A 14,624-nucleotide genomic window follows, 5' to 3' on the forward strand; every position below is an offset into this window, starting at 1 on the left:
CAAAACTAATTCACAGTGCCCAAACACACCGCAGGCTGGGTGGACAAGGAGGGTGTTTCTGGGAAGTGCTCGGGGTGAGCAGACACATCTGAGCCAGGATCAAATTGTACTCAAGAGAACAGGGCTCTAACTAGCCTCTGGCTATGCATGTCCTTGGGGGACAACCACTGGCCTCGGGGCGCTGATTTTTCTTATCTCTTTCCTGTCCCCTGGGTCATTTGAGTTTCTGCAACTACAGTGAGTTTGAGGAGGTAAAAGGATTATTAGGTAGCCTCACTCTCTTGATGAAGAGTTAGCATTGTCTGGAGCTGGGGCGCATGCTGTTTGTTCTTTGATGTAATTGGTTGATCTAATGTTCTGAGAAACTGTTTGGGCACATGTGTAATTATAAAATTATTTATATGTATTTTTGAAAAAAAAATAGTTTCATAGCACCTTTTGAGATCACAGGATCTGTATTATAGGATGACCGAAGAGAGTGGATGAGCCTTGGGAATGTAGCACTCAATTGATACGTACACGTGTACACATGTATACACGTACACACACACACACACACACACACACACACACACACACAAAGTCTTTAACTGTGAGTTTTCTCCTGCAGGCATGGATGAGTTGAAGCCAGAACAGCAGCATCCTCTCCCTTCCTACCTGGAGTACAGACACAACGCCTCCATCCGAGTCTACCAGACCAATTATTTTGCCAGCAAATGTGCTGAAAGTCCCGACAGCAGTTCTAAAAGTTTCAACATTAAGCTTGGAGCAGAGATGGACAGCCTCGGTGGCAAATGTGATCCCAGTCAGCAGAAATTCTGCGATGGACCGCTGAAGCCACACACCGCCTACAGGTGAGATGCATTGCTGTCGTTTGTAGGGAGACAGACGGCGATCGTTCGTTATGAGGTATTCAGCCTCCTGGGCTACTGCTGCCTGTGAGCTCCTGTAGAGTAATGGCCTGCGCTTCAGGAGTACTCTATATTATAGAGAGTGATTTATAAAAGTTAGGCTCCTGCCTCCATTCACAGGTATCGTGCAAAGGGGGCTTTCAACACTGTACCAAAGCTCCAATCCATTGTGTGACGCTCTGGGGGCTTTTAATATATCGTTTCTTTTTAATCCTGCAACTGCTTTAGCATTTGCCAAGTAATTTACAATGCTCACTGTTGTGAAATCTTCAAATAGACTGAGTTTAGGGAGACCCAAGCAATATGAAGCACTGTCATACACTTAGAATGAGGCTGAAATTAGACTTACTCTCGAAGGTGTGTAAACACCAAGGCGCTCTGTGGCCCAGGCAGAAGCCTTGAAGGGAGCCCTGAATGAATGAAGCACCTGTTCCTCCCGCCGAGGTGGCAGACGAACGAACGGATCAGATGCTTGCTGTTGGTCCCCAGAAGGCACAGCTGCAGCCAGCAGCAGGAATGTGTGGAGTTCTTATTCTCCATTGTCTTCCCAAAAGCAGATAGAGGCATCCCAAATAGCATCCTCAAGAGAAAGGGAACCAAAGCTACTCTCTTGGGTGATAAGCCACAGATACCCAATTTTTTTTTCCTCCAAGGAATGGACATTCACTGTTGGGTGTTGTGGCAAATGTGATAATCCAGTCGACACAGCAGCCAGTCAGGTTCCCTGGCAGTCACTGTGCATCCTGGCTGGTGAGGGTCAAGGTCTTACTGACTCTTACATATTTTGAGTGCCACTTCTGGGACCAAATAGAATTTTCTTTCTGCTAGTTCCCAAAGGAGACCGTATTATCACACCTAAGAGAGTTCTTTGTAACACACACACACACACACACACACACACACACACACACACCAGCAAAGGCAAGCAGATGGTTTCCCTAAAACAGAAGACTTGCTTTGGGCAAGAACTCCAAGTAACCACCAGGCCTCTTCACGAGCTTGCTGTTACCTCCTGGAATCTCAACTTCAGAAAAGCCCACGGCTTTACACAAAGGACATCAGTAGAGGTGGCAAGAAGCTTAAACAAGGTCAGAAACCCGGACCCTTCAAATCTCTGTAAGAGTCAAGAGTCCTCAGCTTCTTGGTAACTTGGGTTCAAAACCGTGGAAACTGTGATTGGCTAGGACTGTGTCTGTCTGTTCATTGGCTTAGAGCGATGGTTCTCCACCTTCCTAAGGCTGCAACCCTTTAATACAGTTCCTCATATTGTGGTGACCCCTCAATCATAAAATTATTTCATTGCTACTTCATAACTGTAATTTTTTTTTTATTTCGTTTTTCGAGACAGGGTTTCTCTGTGTAGCCTTGGCTGTCCTGGAACTCACTCTGTAGACCAGGCTGGCCTCGAACTCAGAAATCTGCCTGCCTCTGCCTCCCAAGTGCTGGGATTAAAAGCGTGCGCCACCATTGCCCGGCCATAATTGTCATTTTGCCACTGTTATGAACTGTAATGTAAACATCTGTGGTTTTTTTTTAATGGTCTTTTTGGGGGTCATGACCTTCCGGTTGTAAACCATTCACTTAGAGGAAAGAACATGACTGGTACAATACCCCTCTTTAGCCAAAGGACTACAGTGTCTGCTTGGGATACAGACAGTACTGAACCCTGCAATAGCAAGCCCTTTTCCATTTTAATTATCATTCCCTGTTGCGACCATCAGCAATTCTGGGACATACCACACTTCGGCAAAGATCTTTAAACTCAGCATACAATTTCTTTCCTTGTTAAATCAACAGCATTCACACTTGAAACTAACAGGAGTTTCTCTTTAGTATGTGTGACCTGCTGGCACTACCACTCTGCATTTAGGGAGCATTATAAATAAAGGTGACGGTTTCTTTAACATAAGCACTGGGGTCTTGTGACAGTCTGTCTGATCGTAAGGTGGCTTGGGAATGCATGGCTTGGTGGAGAAAGCCTTTAACATGAGTAACATGGTGACTGAGTAACCTAGCATGGACTGAGGGAGCTAGCTGGCTCTGGGAGGTGCTTTCCAGGCAAGCAGGAGGACCTCAGGTTGGTCCCCAGCAGCTACATACAAAAGCCAGGTTGAGTGGGGCACTTTTATGATCTTTAGGATACGTTTCTCTTCTTGCTTACAAAGCCAGCTCACCCTTAGGCCAGCTTCATACCATATCTGCCAGCCAGAGCTGCTTTGTGACATTCTCCCCTGGCTTCACTGACAGCTCCTAGCCCGACATCCTTCGAATCCTGAATTTTCCCTACAGCTTCTACCCCTCTACGGAATTACTTGCCCTCGTCCCTGGACTGCAAGGGTTCAGTGTAACTGGGGAGACAGACATCTCATCAGTTACAGAACACTGCACCAAGTACTTGGCACAAAATTGTTCATCCAATGTTCATGAACAAAGAAGTGAGCCAGGCTGAACCCTGAAGAGTCTCACATCCTTACGGCCCCACCATCTCATAGCACATATATGTGCTTTTGAGAACTCACAGCACATACCTGTTTCCTAGAACTCAACATTGTTTTTTTTTTTTTTTTGTTTTTTGTTTTTTTGTCAATATGCTTAGTTCAGTCCTGTGGAGGATGTGATAGGCTAAGAACAGTTGGTAAGAGGAGGTATAACTTCTCAAAACACACTGAAGAGCCACGTATTAAATAGCTTCGTGTAGTCAGAACTCTGCCTGTCTTAATGACAATCACCATAGTGACACTTGCAGTATTCTTTGTGTATAGGTGGTACTCATTGTCACTGAGCACATTGCATCCATGGGTTTACTGTCTTACTTCCTCCCTACGAATGGGATCTCTGGGAATATGGAGATTTAGATTTTGTTCCTCTTATTATCCCTGGCTCCTGAGAGAAGGGACCTGCATACTGTAGGGGCTCGATGAGTATTTGATGAGCAAGTCAGTGAATGGCTGTATGAGCCATGTCTGTCGGGTTCCATAATTCATATCTCACCCTAGGTACAGAACAACCAGCTACCTACCCTGTTTCCCCTTGAACACAGTCTTCAGCCCATCCTATTATCCTCGGCTACCAATTTGCATATAAATAAACTTTTTTTCCCTCCAGAATCAGCATCCGGGCGTTTACACAGCTATTTGACGAGGACTTGAAAGAGTTCACAAAACCTCTCTACTCGGATACATTCTTCTCTATGCCCATCACCACAGAGTCAGGTAAACCTAATGCTTCCTCCCGCCTATCCATGCCTTCTCCAGTCACCACAGGGGTCTTTAGTGGGAGAGGTGGTGACCATGGATTGTGTGGATCAGAAAGATTATAGCAGCTCTGTAAAACAGACTAGAAGGGGATTAATCTTTAAAAAAAATGATAGAAATGAAAAGAAAGGAAAAGAAAAGAAAAGAAAAAAAAAGAATAGAAAACAGGGAAGTACGCAATGTTTTTCCACTAAAAACAAAATTTTAAGGGAATAAAAAACATCAATATCAAGAGCTTACACGAAGGGGATGCAGAGGTAGGGGTGGGCAGAGGGGGCTGGAGCGATAGCTCAGAGGTTAAGAGCACTGACTGCTCTTCCAGAGGTCCTGAGTTCAATTCCCAGCAACCACATAGTGGCTTACAACCATCTGTAATGGAATCTGGTGGGCATACATGCAGGCAGATGATGTATACATAATATACATAATAAATAAATAAATCTTTTCTTTTTTTAAAGAGCTTACACAAGTCAAAATATAAGTTGGCACAAAAGGCTCTCTGTTGTAGATGGGTCAGAAAATATACATGCAGAGCTAGTTCTCTGTATCCACAATTTCAATACCATGTATCAAAAAAAATGTTCAAGAACCAAATTGGGTTTGTGCTAATTATAAACAAACTTTCTTGCCCTGCCATTCCCCCTGTAAACAACATAGTCTACTGACTACTGACACAGCATTCACATTGTACAGGCCTTCTAAATTAATCCAGAGGTGTCTTACAGCAAACAGGGGGTGTGGGGTTATATGCAAATGATATGCAAATGACACACCACCATGGCGTCCTGGAACCTATCCCTCTCAAACACTCCGGACAAGTGTCCATGCAAAAGACGGGGTGAAGAAAACCACTAAAGTATTAATTATGATATCCCAAAATATCCAGGTTAAAGGTGATTTCCATCTTCCTTCTGTTTGTTATGTTTTCTTTTACATTATTTAAAAGCCTTGAGCTGGCGAAATGGCTCCGAAGGTAAAGGGAGCTTGCCTGCAGACCTGCCTACCTGAGTTTGATCTCCCGGAATCCACCCAGGAAAGGAGAAAAGCTACTCCTACAAGTTGCCCTCCGACCTCCACACTTGAACCATGGCACGCACATTCATTCATTAATTAGTTAATTACATTATAGGGCAGCATGTCATCCTTCACCTGTAGCCCAATGGCAGAGTTCTTGCCTAGTACAGGGCAGGACCGAAATCTAATCCCCAACACTGCAAATACCAACAATCATTTTAAAAATTAAAATGTAAGTGTAAAGGCTTTGCATACATGTTTACATCTGAGGCACATGCAGCCTGGGTAGTCATGGTGACTGACCCTTGCCAGCCACCCCTTAGGAGCTACTTTTGCTTTCTACAGAGAATAGCTTCCGACCTATCACCCCTCATTTTGGACGTTGAGAAACTGTGGTACCAAGAGACTGAGCAACCCGCCCAGTCTGTTTTGGCTGGTATTCCTCATGCTCTGTCAGAAACCTGTGGCCTCAGCACTGCCTGTTCCCCGGCCCCCACCCTACCTCCAACCATGCTGAGAATTATATTGGCTCCCATCCATCACCTTGCTCCTTAACACTGCCCGGCTAGTCTGTGGCAGCTTCCTTGTTTGGTGTGCTTAGGATCTCAGCCTTTTAGTGTGGGGAAGCTGTGCAGGTCTCTCCTGCTGTGGCCGAGCCTCACAGACCTTCCTATCTGTTTCTATCGAATATAGAGATAATCTCCTCCACCTCGGGCCAAAGAGGGATCTGAAGCCAGCTAAGAGGATTTAGAAGTCTTTGTCTGTAATTTATTCTTAAGTAGAGACTTCGTAAACACAACTCCCCCCTGTCTGAACCATCATTACACAACGGAAAATTTATGTCATTCGATAAAGGGAAGCAAACATTCAAAGTAGAATCACAAACGCATTAAAAGGAGAATGGTTATCTTGATTCGATGAGGAATGGAAGTCGGTATGGAACAAACAGATTTAATGCCTGCATGCAGCTCACATAATGAGCTGCTCCACAAAACTAAACAGGAGAGGCAGAACTCTAGGATGGCTTCTCAAAGGAAAAACAGGAGGAAATCTGTGTGACCCTGAGCTATAAAATGACTTCTTGGGTAAAATATCAACAGCATAAAAGAAGGAAAAAGATAAACGACTGGGGTTCACCAAAATGAAAATCTTTTATATTTGAAAAGACAGCATCTAACATGTGAGGAGATGACCTGAGAGACTCAAGGGAAATAGTTGCAAAATCATTAGTAGTCAATGAACTCTTACCTTGCAATTCAATGATAATGACAAATAACTCCGCCAGTTAAGAGCACTGGCTGCTCTTCCAGAGGACCTGGGTTTGAGTCCCAGCACCTACATGGTGGCTTATAACAGTTCATTACTCTGGCTGACACCCTCTTTTGGGCTCTTCAGGTACCAGAAATATTCAGTGCCCATGCATACATGCAGGCAAAACACTCATACACATCAAATAAAAATAAATTAATCTTTAAAATATTTTAAAATAAAATAAAAATGAACAGAGGATTGAAATGGACATAGTTCCAAAGATGCTCAAGATACTAAGAGACAAATGAGATCAAAACTCATTAGGGAGGTGCAAGTCAGATCCACAGCAAGATGCCACGCCTTGACCACTCAAGGGCCATGTTAGGACGCTGGGTGATGGGAGCCTCATGCATTGCTTGTGAGACCATAAAATAGGATAGCTGTTACTCGGAGAATGGTTTTGTAACTCTGAAAAATCATAAGCATATGCTGTCATGTGACTCAACAATTCAACTCCTAAGTATATACTGAAAAGAAATGAAAACACACCCCCACAGAATCTTCATAGCAGCATCTTTCAAAGTTCTAAAACAGTAAAAATAACTTGAATATACATCAATGGATAAGTAAACAAAATATGATGTGTTTAAATGTTATTTAGCCATAAAAATGAATAACTCTTCGTATATGTGACTTAGATAAACCTTGAATACATTGTGCTAAGTAGACAAAGCAAGTCACAAGAGCCACCTATTTATGACTTAATTTCTATAAAATGTCCAGAGTACCCATCTCTATAGACATGGAAAGCGAATCTATGCCCTGGCTAGAGAAAATGAGAAATGACTAATAGATATGAATTCTCTTTGTTGGATATTACAATGTTATCAAGTTGTTTGTGCTACTATGTATAAAATACTATATATACTAAAAACCATTGAATCCTGCCATTTAGATGGTTGAGTTGTATGGCATATTAATTATAATGAAATTAAACTGCTGCGCATTGGATGTGACAGTATACATTTGTAATCCAAGGTATAAGGATGCTAGAATTGAGCCCAGGAATTCAAGATGCCAGTCTAGGCACCATAGCATGTGCTAGTTCATGCTTAGAATCAGAAAGAAAGGAGAGATGGGGAGGGGGTAGAGGGAGAGAGTGGGGAGGAAGGGAGGAGGAAGGGGAGAAAGGAAAGAAAGAGGAAGAAAAAGGTATTAAAAGTGAGCCTTTGTTAAAATAACTTACTGATTGGATAGATTTCCTAAAATCCTAGGGCCCATATAATCCTTCACAAGGAAGGCCAATGATAGCATCACACACCTTTCTGAGATACACATAATCAGCTCCCAACGTTGATAAACTTATACTCAGGAACCAACCTGCCTGTAACAGGATGCAGGCAACCCTTCTATCTCAGCCGCCTCCTGGTGGTAGTGAATACCTTCGGGTATTCACTACCCGAATGGGAAGAGCGCTATAACCAGTCTGGTAGTGAATACCTCACTGTGGGCCTCTTGAGCTTGCGGCACTTTTAACAATGTTACTTTCCTAGCTGTCAGACCGCTGATCTTCTCTCCTTTTGTTTGTTGCTTATCGCAGAGCCCTTGTTTGGAGTTATTGAAGGTGTGAGTGCTGGCCTGTTTCTAATTGGCATGCTGGTGGCCCTTGTCGCCTTCTTCATCTGCAGACAGAAAGCTAGGTAAGTACAAAGATGATCTTTAATGATCAGGCTCATGAATGTAGAGATGCTAGTAAAAACGCCCTTTAGGCTGGGCGTGATGGTGCATGCCTTTAATCCCAGCACTTGGGAGGCAGAGGCAGGCAGATTTCTGAGTTCGAGGCCAGCCTGGTCTACAAAGTGAGTTCCAGGACAGCCAGGGCTACACAGAGAAACCCTGTCTCGAAAAACAAAAAACAAAAAAAACAAAACAAAAACAAAAACAAAAAAACACCCTTTAGCCTGAAAGGGGAAAACGATTTTGTTTCTCCAGGTTAAATCGTCATAGTTTCCTTAGTAAAAACAACAACAACAACAAAAACAAAAAACAAAAATAAATAAAACCCAAGAGTCAGATTCTGAATCCACACCTCACAGCTCTCCAGCCTTCCTACACAACAATGATGAACTCATGACCATGGGTGGGGGGGTGAAGGAGTGAGAGTGGGTGGAGAGGGGGGAGGCCTCACCAACGAGTGAGGAGGTCATTAGCAGAGCCATTCAAATATGAACAAAATCCTTTTGCACACTCAAAATGGTTGGGGTGCACAGCCTCTGTGAAAACAGAGATTGCTCCAAACTGTGTGCCTGCATGCTTTGCTGAGATACCCTAAAAAGGGTGTGAGCATCTTGGGATTCACTAGCCATCCTAGTTTCAGAAAGAACTAAAAAGAATGAGATAGCTAGCACACACTTCTCCCTGCCACACCCTCTTCGGCCACTGAGATTTTTTTTTTTTTCACTTTGAATTCTCCTTTTTAGTCCCATCTGGCATCTGAGGTTTTCTGGATTAGGGACTTTTTTTAAAGGAAAGTTTTATTGGGTGTGGCAAGTGATGGCCTGGAGATGTGTTCCTGAACAGAGAAAGATGCTTTTCCTGTTGTTCCTGTCTCCTTTGCCTCGCCTCAAAGAGATGCTGGCTGAGTGCAGACTTCCACGGAATCTGAAGGTTTCACATTTGCAGTCATGCACAGCCTTACCATACATGGGGGGAAGGTGTACATGCCAAGTAACATAATTAGAATAAAGAAATCTGCGTCCTGTGTTTCAGCCACAGCAGGGAAAGGCCATCTGCCCGGCTCAGCATTCGTAGGGACCGGCCTTTGTCTGTCCATCTGAATCTGGGCCAGAAAGGGTAAGTGCCAGGGTTTTCTTCACGGGGTTTACTGAAAGATGGCATTCTGTGAGATTTGCTAACAAGGTCCCTCTTTCTTTTTCGTCTGCCTCACAGCAACCGGAAAACTTCTTGGTAAGAGAGATCGTATTAATTAATCTGCTTTCAACATCCAATTCTGACTGGTTATAGCGCTCTTCCCATTTCCCCAGTAACTTCCTGTTCCCTTTGCTTTATTTTTAATTACAGCCCCATAAAGATAAACCAGTTTGAAGGGCACTTCATGAAGCTGCAGGCAGACTCCAACTACCTTCTATCCAAGGAATATGAGGTACCCCGCTCCCCATCCGTAGAATCCCCTCTTGAATGTTACCGTGAAATCACATTTGGGATGCTTAAGATCTCTGCAGAGCACATGTTGTGTTGGAAATGGCTCCCGGGACAGCATTCCACCTATTCTCAGAGTCCAGTCTGAGCTGAAACCACATAGCAAACACGTGCTCTCTGGATTAGATGGTGGGACAGAATGAGCAAGTCTCAACACAGTGCTCTCAGTTCCTCCGCCTAGACATTTGCTTGTGTGGGAAACAATGTAGCTTGGACATGAGCACCCAGGCTTTGAACATGAGTCTCAGCTTTGCCACATGTGTGTCCTGGAGCAGGGCATTTATCATTTCTAAGCCTCCCCTGTAGGGTGGTATTAGGGATACCTGCCATGTGAGGCTGGGAAAATGATCAGAGCCCAGGCATATGGAAGAGAAGGTGTTCTGTAAACTCTAACTCTTGTACATATGATTATGTTACTATGTATCTAAAGTGTTGTATGAGCCGACTTATTTTATATATATGTATACACACACATGTGTGTGCATATGTGTATGCATGCATACATATATATGTGTGTGTGTGTATATATATATATATAAAAGTTCTTGCAAACTTTTTTTAACCTAACAGGACTTAAAAGACGTGGGTAGAAGCCAGTCATGTGACATTGCCCTCTTGCCTGAGAATCGAGGGAAAAATCGATACAACAACATATTACCTTGTAAGTTTCCTGTTGGAATTTGTGACACTACTGTATACAAACTATGTGAATGGTGTGTGTGTGTGTGTGTGTGTGTGTGTGTGTGTGTGTGTGCATGTAGCACAGTTGAGTATGTACACTCTCTGGCTCTAAGTGAATTTAATAAAGAATAATTCAAATGGTCCTGCACTTTTCTCACAGGGGTGATGGCTAACCAGGTTGCTCTTCCCCTCATCCTTTTTATCTTTCTCCTTGGAGTCTCAGAGAATTAGTGGACTTGAAAGGCAGACTCCCTTAGGTTCACTTTATAGTCTCCAGTCAGTGATTTTTAAGAAGAACAGCCCACCCTATCAGGTAAAAGCAATCGAAGGTAGTTGAAAAATATTCATTCCAGAAGTGAGAGAGAGCTGGCCAACACATTAAGCAAGTGTCATGTTGCAAACCATAGCTGGGGCTTCACATTGTGTCCTGTGCCCATCCTTCATGTGCTACTTGTGTCTCATGCCCCAACTTGGCTACTCTGTCAGAGCCCCACCTATTAAACAGAGACAGGAACACTTCTCTTGAGGCTGCTGTGGGGATCAGAGACAAAGCAATCTAATATCGCACTGCACGAATGGGAAATTCACGGCAAGACACAGCGGCCTCACATCTGTCCATCCATCTCTTGCAGATGATGCCTCGAGAGTGAAGCTCTGTAATGTCGATGATGACCCTTGCTCTGACTACATCAACGCCAGTTACATCCCTGTAAGTGAATTCCCAGGTCACAGTGCCCAGGATGGCGCTTTGGTGATGCACGCACAGAAGAGGCCGCTTCTTCTGAGCTGCCCTGCTGCTCTGCCTATAAACACTTGCAAAATTTAAAAGACCACGTCTGCTTACATAAAATACAGGCTGTTCAGTTCAATCACTGCTAAGCCTGTTTTTTTCACAATGGTGACGGTCAGATGCAGTTCTCACAATCCCAGGATGCATGCTCGAAGGTTGTCGGCTCTCTGTGGTCCTGAGATAAGGAAGATTAGACTTGCTCAAGAGATGGTCCCCATGGGTAAGGCTGCCATGCCAGAAGGGCCAACCTCTTGTTACTTGGACCTTAAACACACACACACACACACACACACACACATACACACACACAAACACACACTTCAAAGTTGTATTAACTTCTGGGATCTGAATTGGCTTCCATCTTGCCAGCCTCCCACATGCACCACAGAGAAAGAGGCGTTAAAGGTCAGAAAAATCCAGATTTGAATTCCACTCTGTCCCTGGCTGTCTCTGTGACACAGCAGACTCTGTCACCTCTTTGAGCCCCTCATTTATTCCTTTTCCAAAAATTTAGGAAAATACCTCAAATTATCATCTACACCCTCGATAAATGCTAGTTAATTAAATGATAACTGTAATCCAAACACTGAGATACATCTCTAAGACATCTGTTCAACAGTCAAGATACTGAAGAGTTACAGGGCAGTGCCATGCTGGTAATGTCAGAACAGCACAAACGAACACCAACATCATTCAGACTTCAGCACCATCCATAGCAGAGATAGGTAGAGCCTGGGGTTTTGCGTTTCTAACAAGCCCCTGTGTGATCCTATCCCTGCCAGCCAGAAGCACACTGGGTAGCAGAGATTAGAGACAGATGACTTCAGTCAAACAGGCAAGGTGCTAAGGATAAATAAAGATTAGCCAGCTGAGAAGCAGCGTGTGGGTGGTTGGGTTGTGTGGACAGCAGAGCTGATGTAACACAGATCTCGAGTGAAGGAGATAACACAGGGAGCTTCCACTAAGACTTATAAGTTACGCGGTATTGCTGAAGTGAAGAATGAGTTAATGAAAATGCCTAGGCCACCATGGTTAGCATTAAGTCAGATCCTCGAAAGCCCAGACCCATTGCATGCTCTCTGGTAGAAGCCCTGGCATCAGTGGCTCCTTTTCCAATAAGTTTCCTTTGCATGGCACCTTCTGAATTATGGTGACACCAGTAATCCAAAATCACTTTAATCAGTCCCCTGATTTCTCTCCCCCCCACACACACACACAGAAAGCACACACTAAACACACACAGGTACACATAGTCACACACACAGATACACATAGACACACACAGGTACACATATAGATACACAGACAATAAACACACACAAACAATAAACACACACAAACAATAAACACACACACATGCACACACTCAGGTACACATAGACATACACACTAAACACACACACACAAAGGTACACATACACACACACAAACAATAAACACACACATACACAAAACCATTTTCTATATTGTGGCTGGAATCTTTCTCCATTTACTTTTACAACACACCCAGATGATTAAGGGACATGTGGCTTTTAGCAACAGTCCAATGGGGGCTGGAGAGATGGCTCAGTGGTTAAGAGCACTGACTGCTCTTCCAGAGGTCCTGAGTTCAAATCCCAGCAACTACATTGTGGGAACCATCTTTAATGAGATTTGATGTCCTCTTCTGGCATGCAGATATACCTATAGCACTCATATACATTAAATAAATCTTGGAAGGAAGGAAGGAAGGAAGGAAGGAAGGAAGGAAGGAAGGAAGGAAGGAAGGCCAATGTTTTTGCCTCTGTCCTTCCTACCTCCAAGCCATGACAACTGTGTTCATGTTGTACTCTCAACTCTGGCCTGGCCGAGACCTCCATATCATCTAGTCTTCCAGCTGGTTCCTTGTTTACGGTTCTGAAGAGGCCCATTGTTTCTGACTCTCCATATTGTAAATTCATCACAGGGTAACAACTTCAGACGAGAATACATCGCCACTCAGGGACCACTTCCAGGCACCAAGGATGACTTCTGGAAGATGGCATGGGAACAGAACGTTCACAACATCGTCATGGTGACCCAGTGTGTTGAAAAGGGCCGAGTGAGTAAAGGCCTTCCTGACCCCCTGGCTCTGCTTGAACTAGTATTCAAACCTCTTATATTTATAATCCCTATTTACAATATTCTATATTATGTGTCTACTTGTAGGATTAAAAAAAAGAGACTAAATGTTAAAAGCTTAATATGTATATAGTGGATTTCCAGACTGTCTCCCAGCATCCTGGCTACAATAGGACCTATGTCTTTCTCTGCAAGACTATCCTTCTTTGATAATATTTATATGAGGTATATGTAACTACAAGTATTGACGAGATGGTTAGACTATGTACACAGTCGTGTAAACAGAAATTCAATATGATTTGTGGGTATATCCGCCTGCCTTACCATTCACAGTGAAATAAAAGCCATGTCCATAGTACCTGATACCCAAGTCTACACACAGAAATGCAAACACTTATTTATAGCTGACAAATTTGCATCTTACAAAATATATCAATTTAACATGTGCCGCAAACAACACGATACAAGAGCAAATACTCAGGCCTCTTTCCTCATCTCTTTGTGCATACAAACACAAGTTCAGCTGAAAGTGTTCGCTTCTCAAAGGTTGCTTCCGCTCGTGGCTCAGGTAAGGAAAGTGATTTAAAAAAAAAAAAAAGAAGAAGAATGAAAGGTGAACCAAGTAAGTCCAGGAAGACTATGCCTTCCTCTGCATGGGTAGGGCTTCAGAAAGGACACACTTGTCCCTTCTCTCTGAAATTCTTGGGGACGGAATTCCAGGTCTTGTATATACGGTGCAAGGCCTCTCAGCCCAAGAACAGGGGATTTTTAAGTCATGGTCAGCTGGTGGGGCAAGGACACTGAGGAAATCATTAAGGAAAAAAATTCTCAAGCTGTCCCAAGAGTGAAGAACCTGCTTTGGGGGAAGTTTCCCGCTATCCCTTGGAGCAGGCACCTGACTTTGTCCCTGGCCATGAGAAGGTTAATAGGAAGTAAACAGCCATGTTGTCTTAGCAGTTGGGCTGGCTTCCGAACTCCGGGGGTTTTAAGGAGGGAGAGTCCAGGCCCATCTCACATCATGTTTCCAGACTTACCTTTTCCTGTTTGTTCTCTTCTAGGTGAAGTGTGACCATTACTGGCCAGCAGACCAGGACCCCCTCTACTATGGCGATCTCATCCTACAGATGGTCTCAGAGTCCGTGCTCCCTGAGTGGACCATCAGGGAGTTTAAGATATGCAGTGTATGTTGGTTTGTTTGACTTCGTTTTAAAACCCAACTTAGGAGCCAGATACTATGGGGAATATCTGGAATCCCAGCATGTGGGAGGTGGATGCAGGAAGATGTCCAAGGTCAGTCCTCAAATACCTAGAGAGTGTGGGGCAAGCCTGGGCTAAAGGCTACATGACACCCAGTCTCAGGGAAGGGAAGGGAAGGGAAGGGAAGGGAAGGGAAGGGAAGGGAAG

The 14,624-nt window shown here is 43.9% G+C and overlaps 1 protein-coding gene across 2 annotated transcripts in view; it reads left to right on the top strand.

Annotated features, from left to right (window-relative positions):
* The window catches only part of Ptprb (protein tyrosine phosphatase receptor type B), a 112,393-nt gene that overhangs the window by 76,953 nt on the left and 20,816 nt on the right, over window positions 1-14,624 (top strand). For both annotated transcript variants that reach the window (XM_029482951.1, XM_021173460.2), the window contains 10 exons: window positions 611-854; window positions 4,017-4,123; window positions 8,031-8,130; window positions 9,200-9,283; window positions 9,380-9,397; window positions 9,512-9,593; window positions 10,220-10,310; window positions 10,963-11,039; window positions 13,066-13,200; window positions 14,279-14,401. In XM_029482951.1, coding sequence (XP_029338811.1) covers window positions 611-854; window positions 4,017-4,123; window positions 8,031-8,130; window positions 9,200-9,283; window positions 9,380-9,397; window positions 9,512-9,593; window positions 10,220-10,310; window positions 10,963-11,039; window positions 13,066-13,200; window positions 14,279-14,401 — 1,061 coding nt within the window. The remainder of the gene's footprint in view (window positions 1-610; window positions 855-4,016; window positions 4,124-8,030; window positions 8,131-9,199; window positions 9,284-9,379; window positions 9,398-9,511; window positions 9,594-10,219; window positions 10,311-10,962; window positions 11,040-13,065; window positions 13,201-14,278; window positions 14,402-14,624) is intronic.

This window comes from Mus caroli, chromosome 10 (assembly GCF_900094665.2).
Source record: "Mus caroli chromosome 10, CAROLI_EIJ_v1.1, whole genome shotgun sequence".
NCBI lineage: Eukaryota > Metazoa > Chordata > Mammalia > Rodentia > Muridae > Mus > Mus caroli.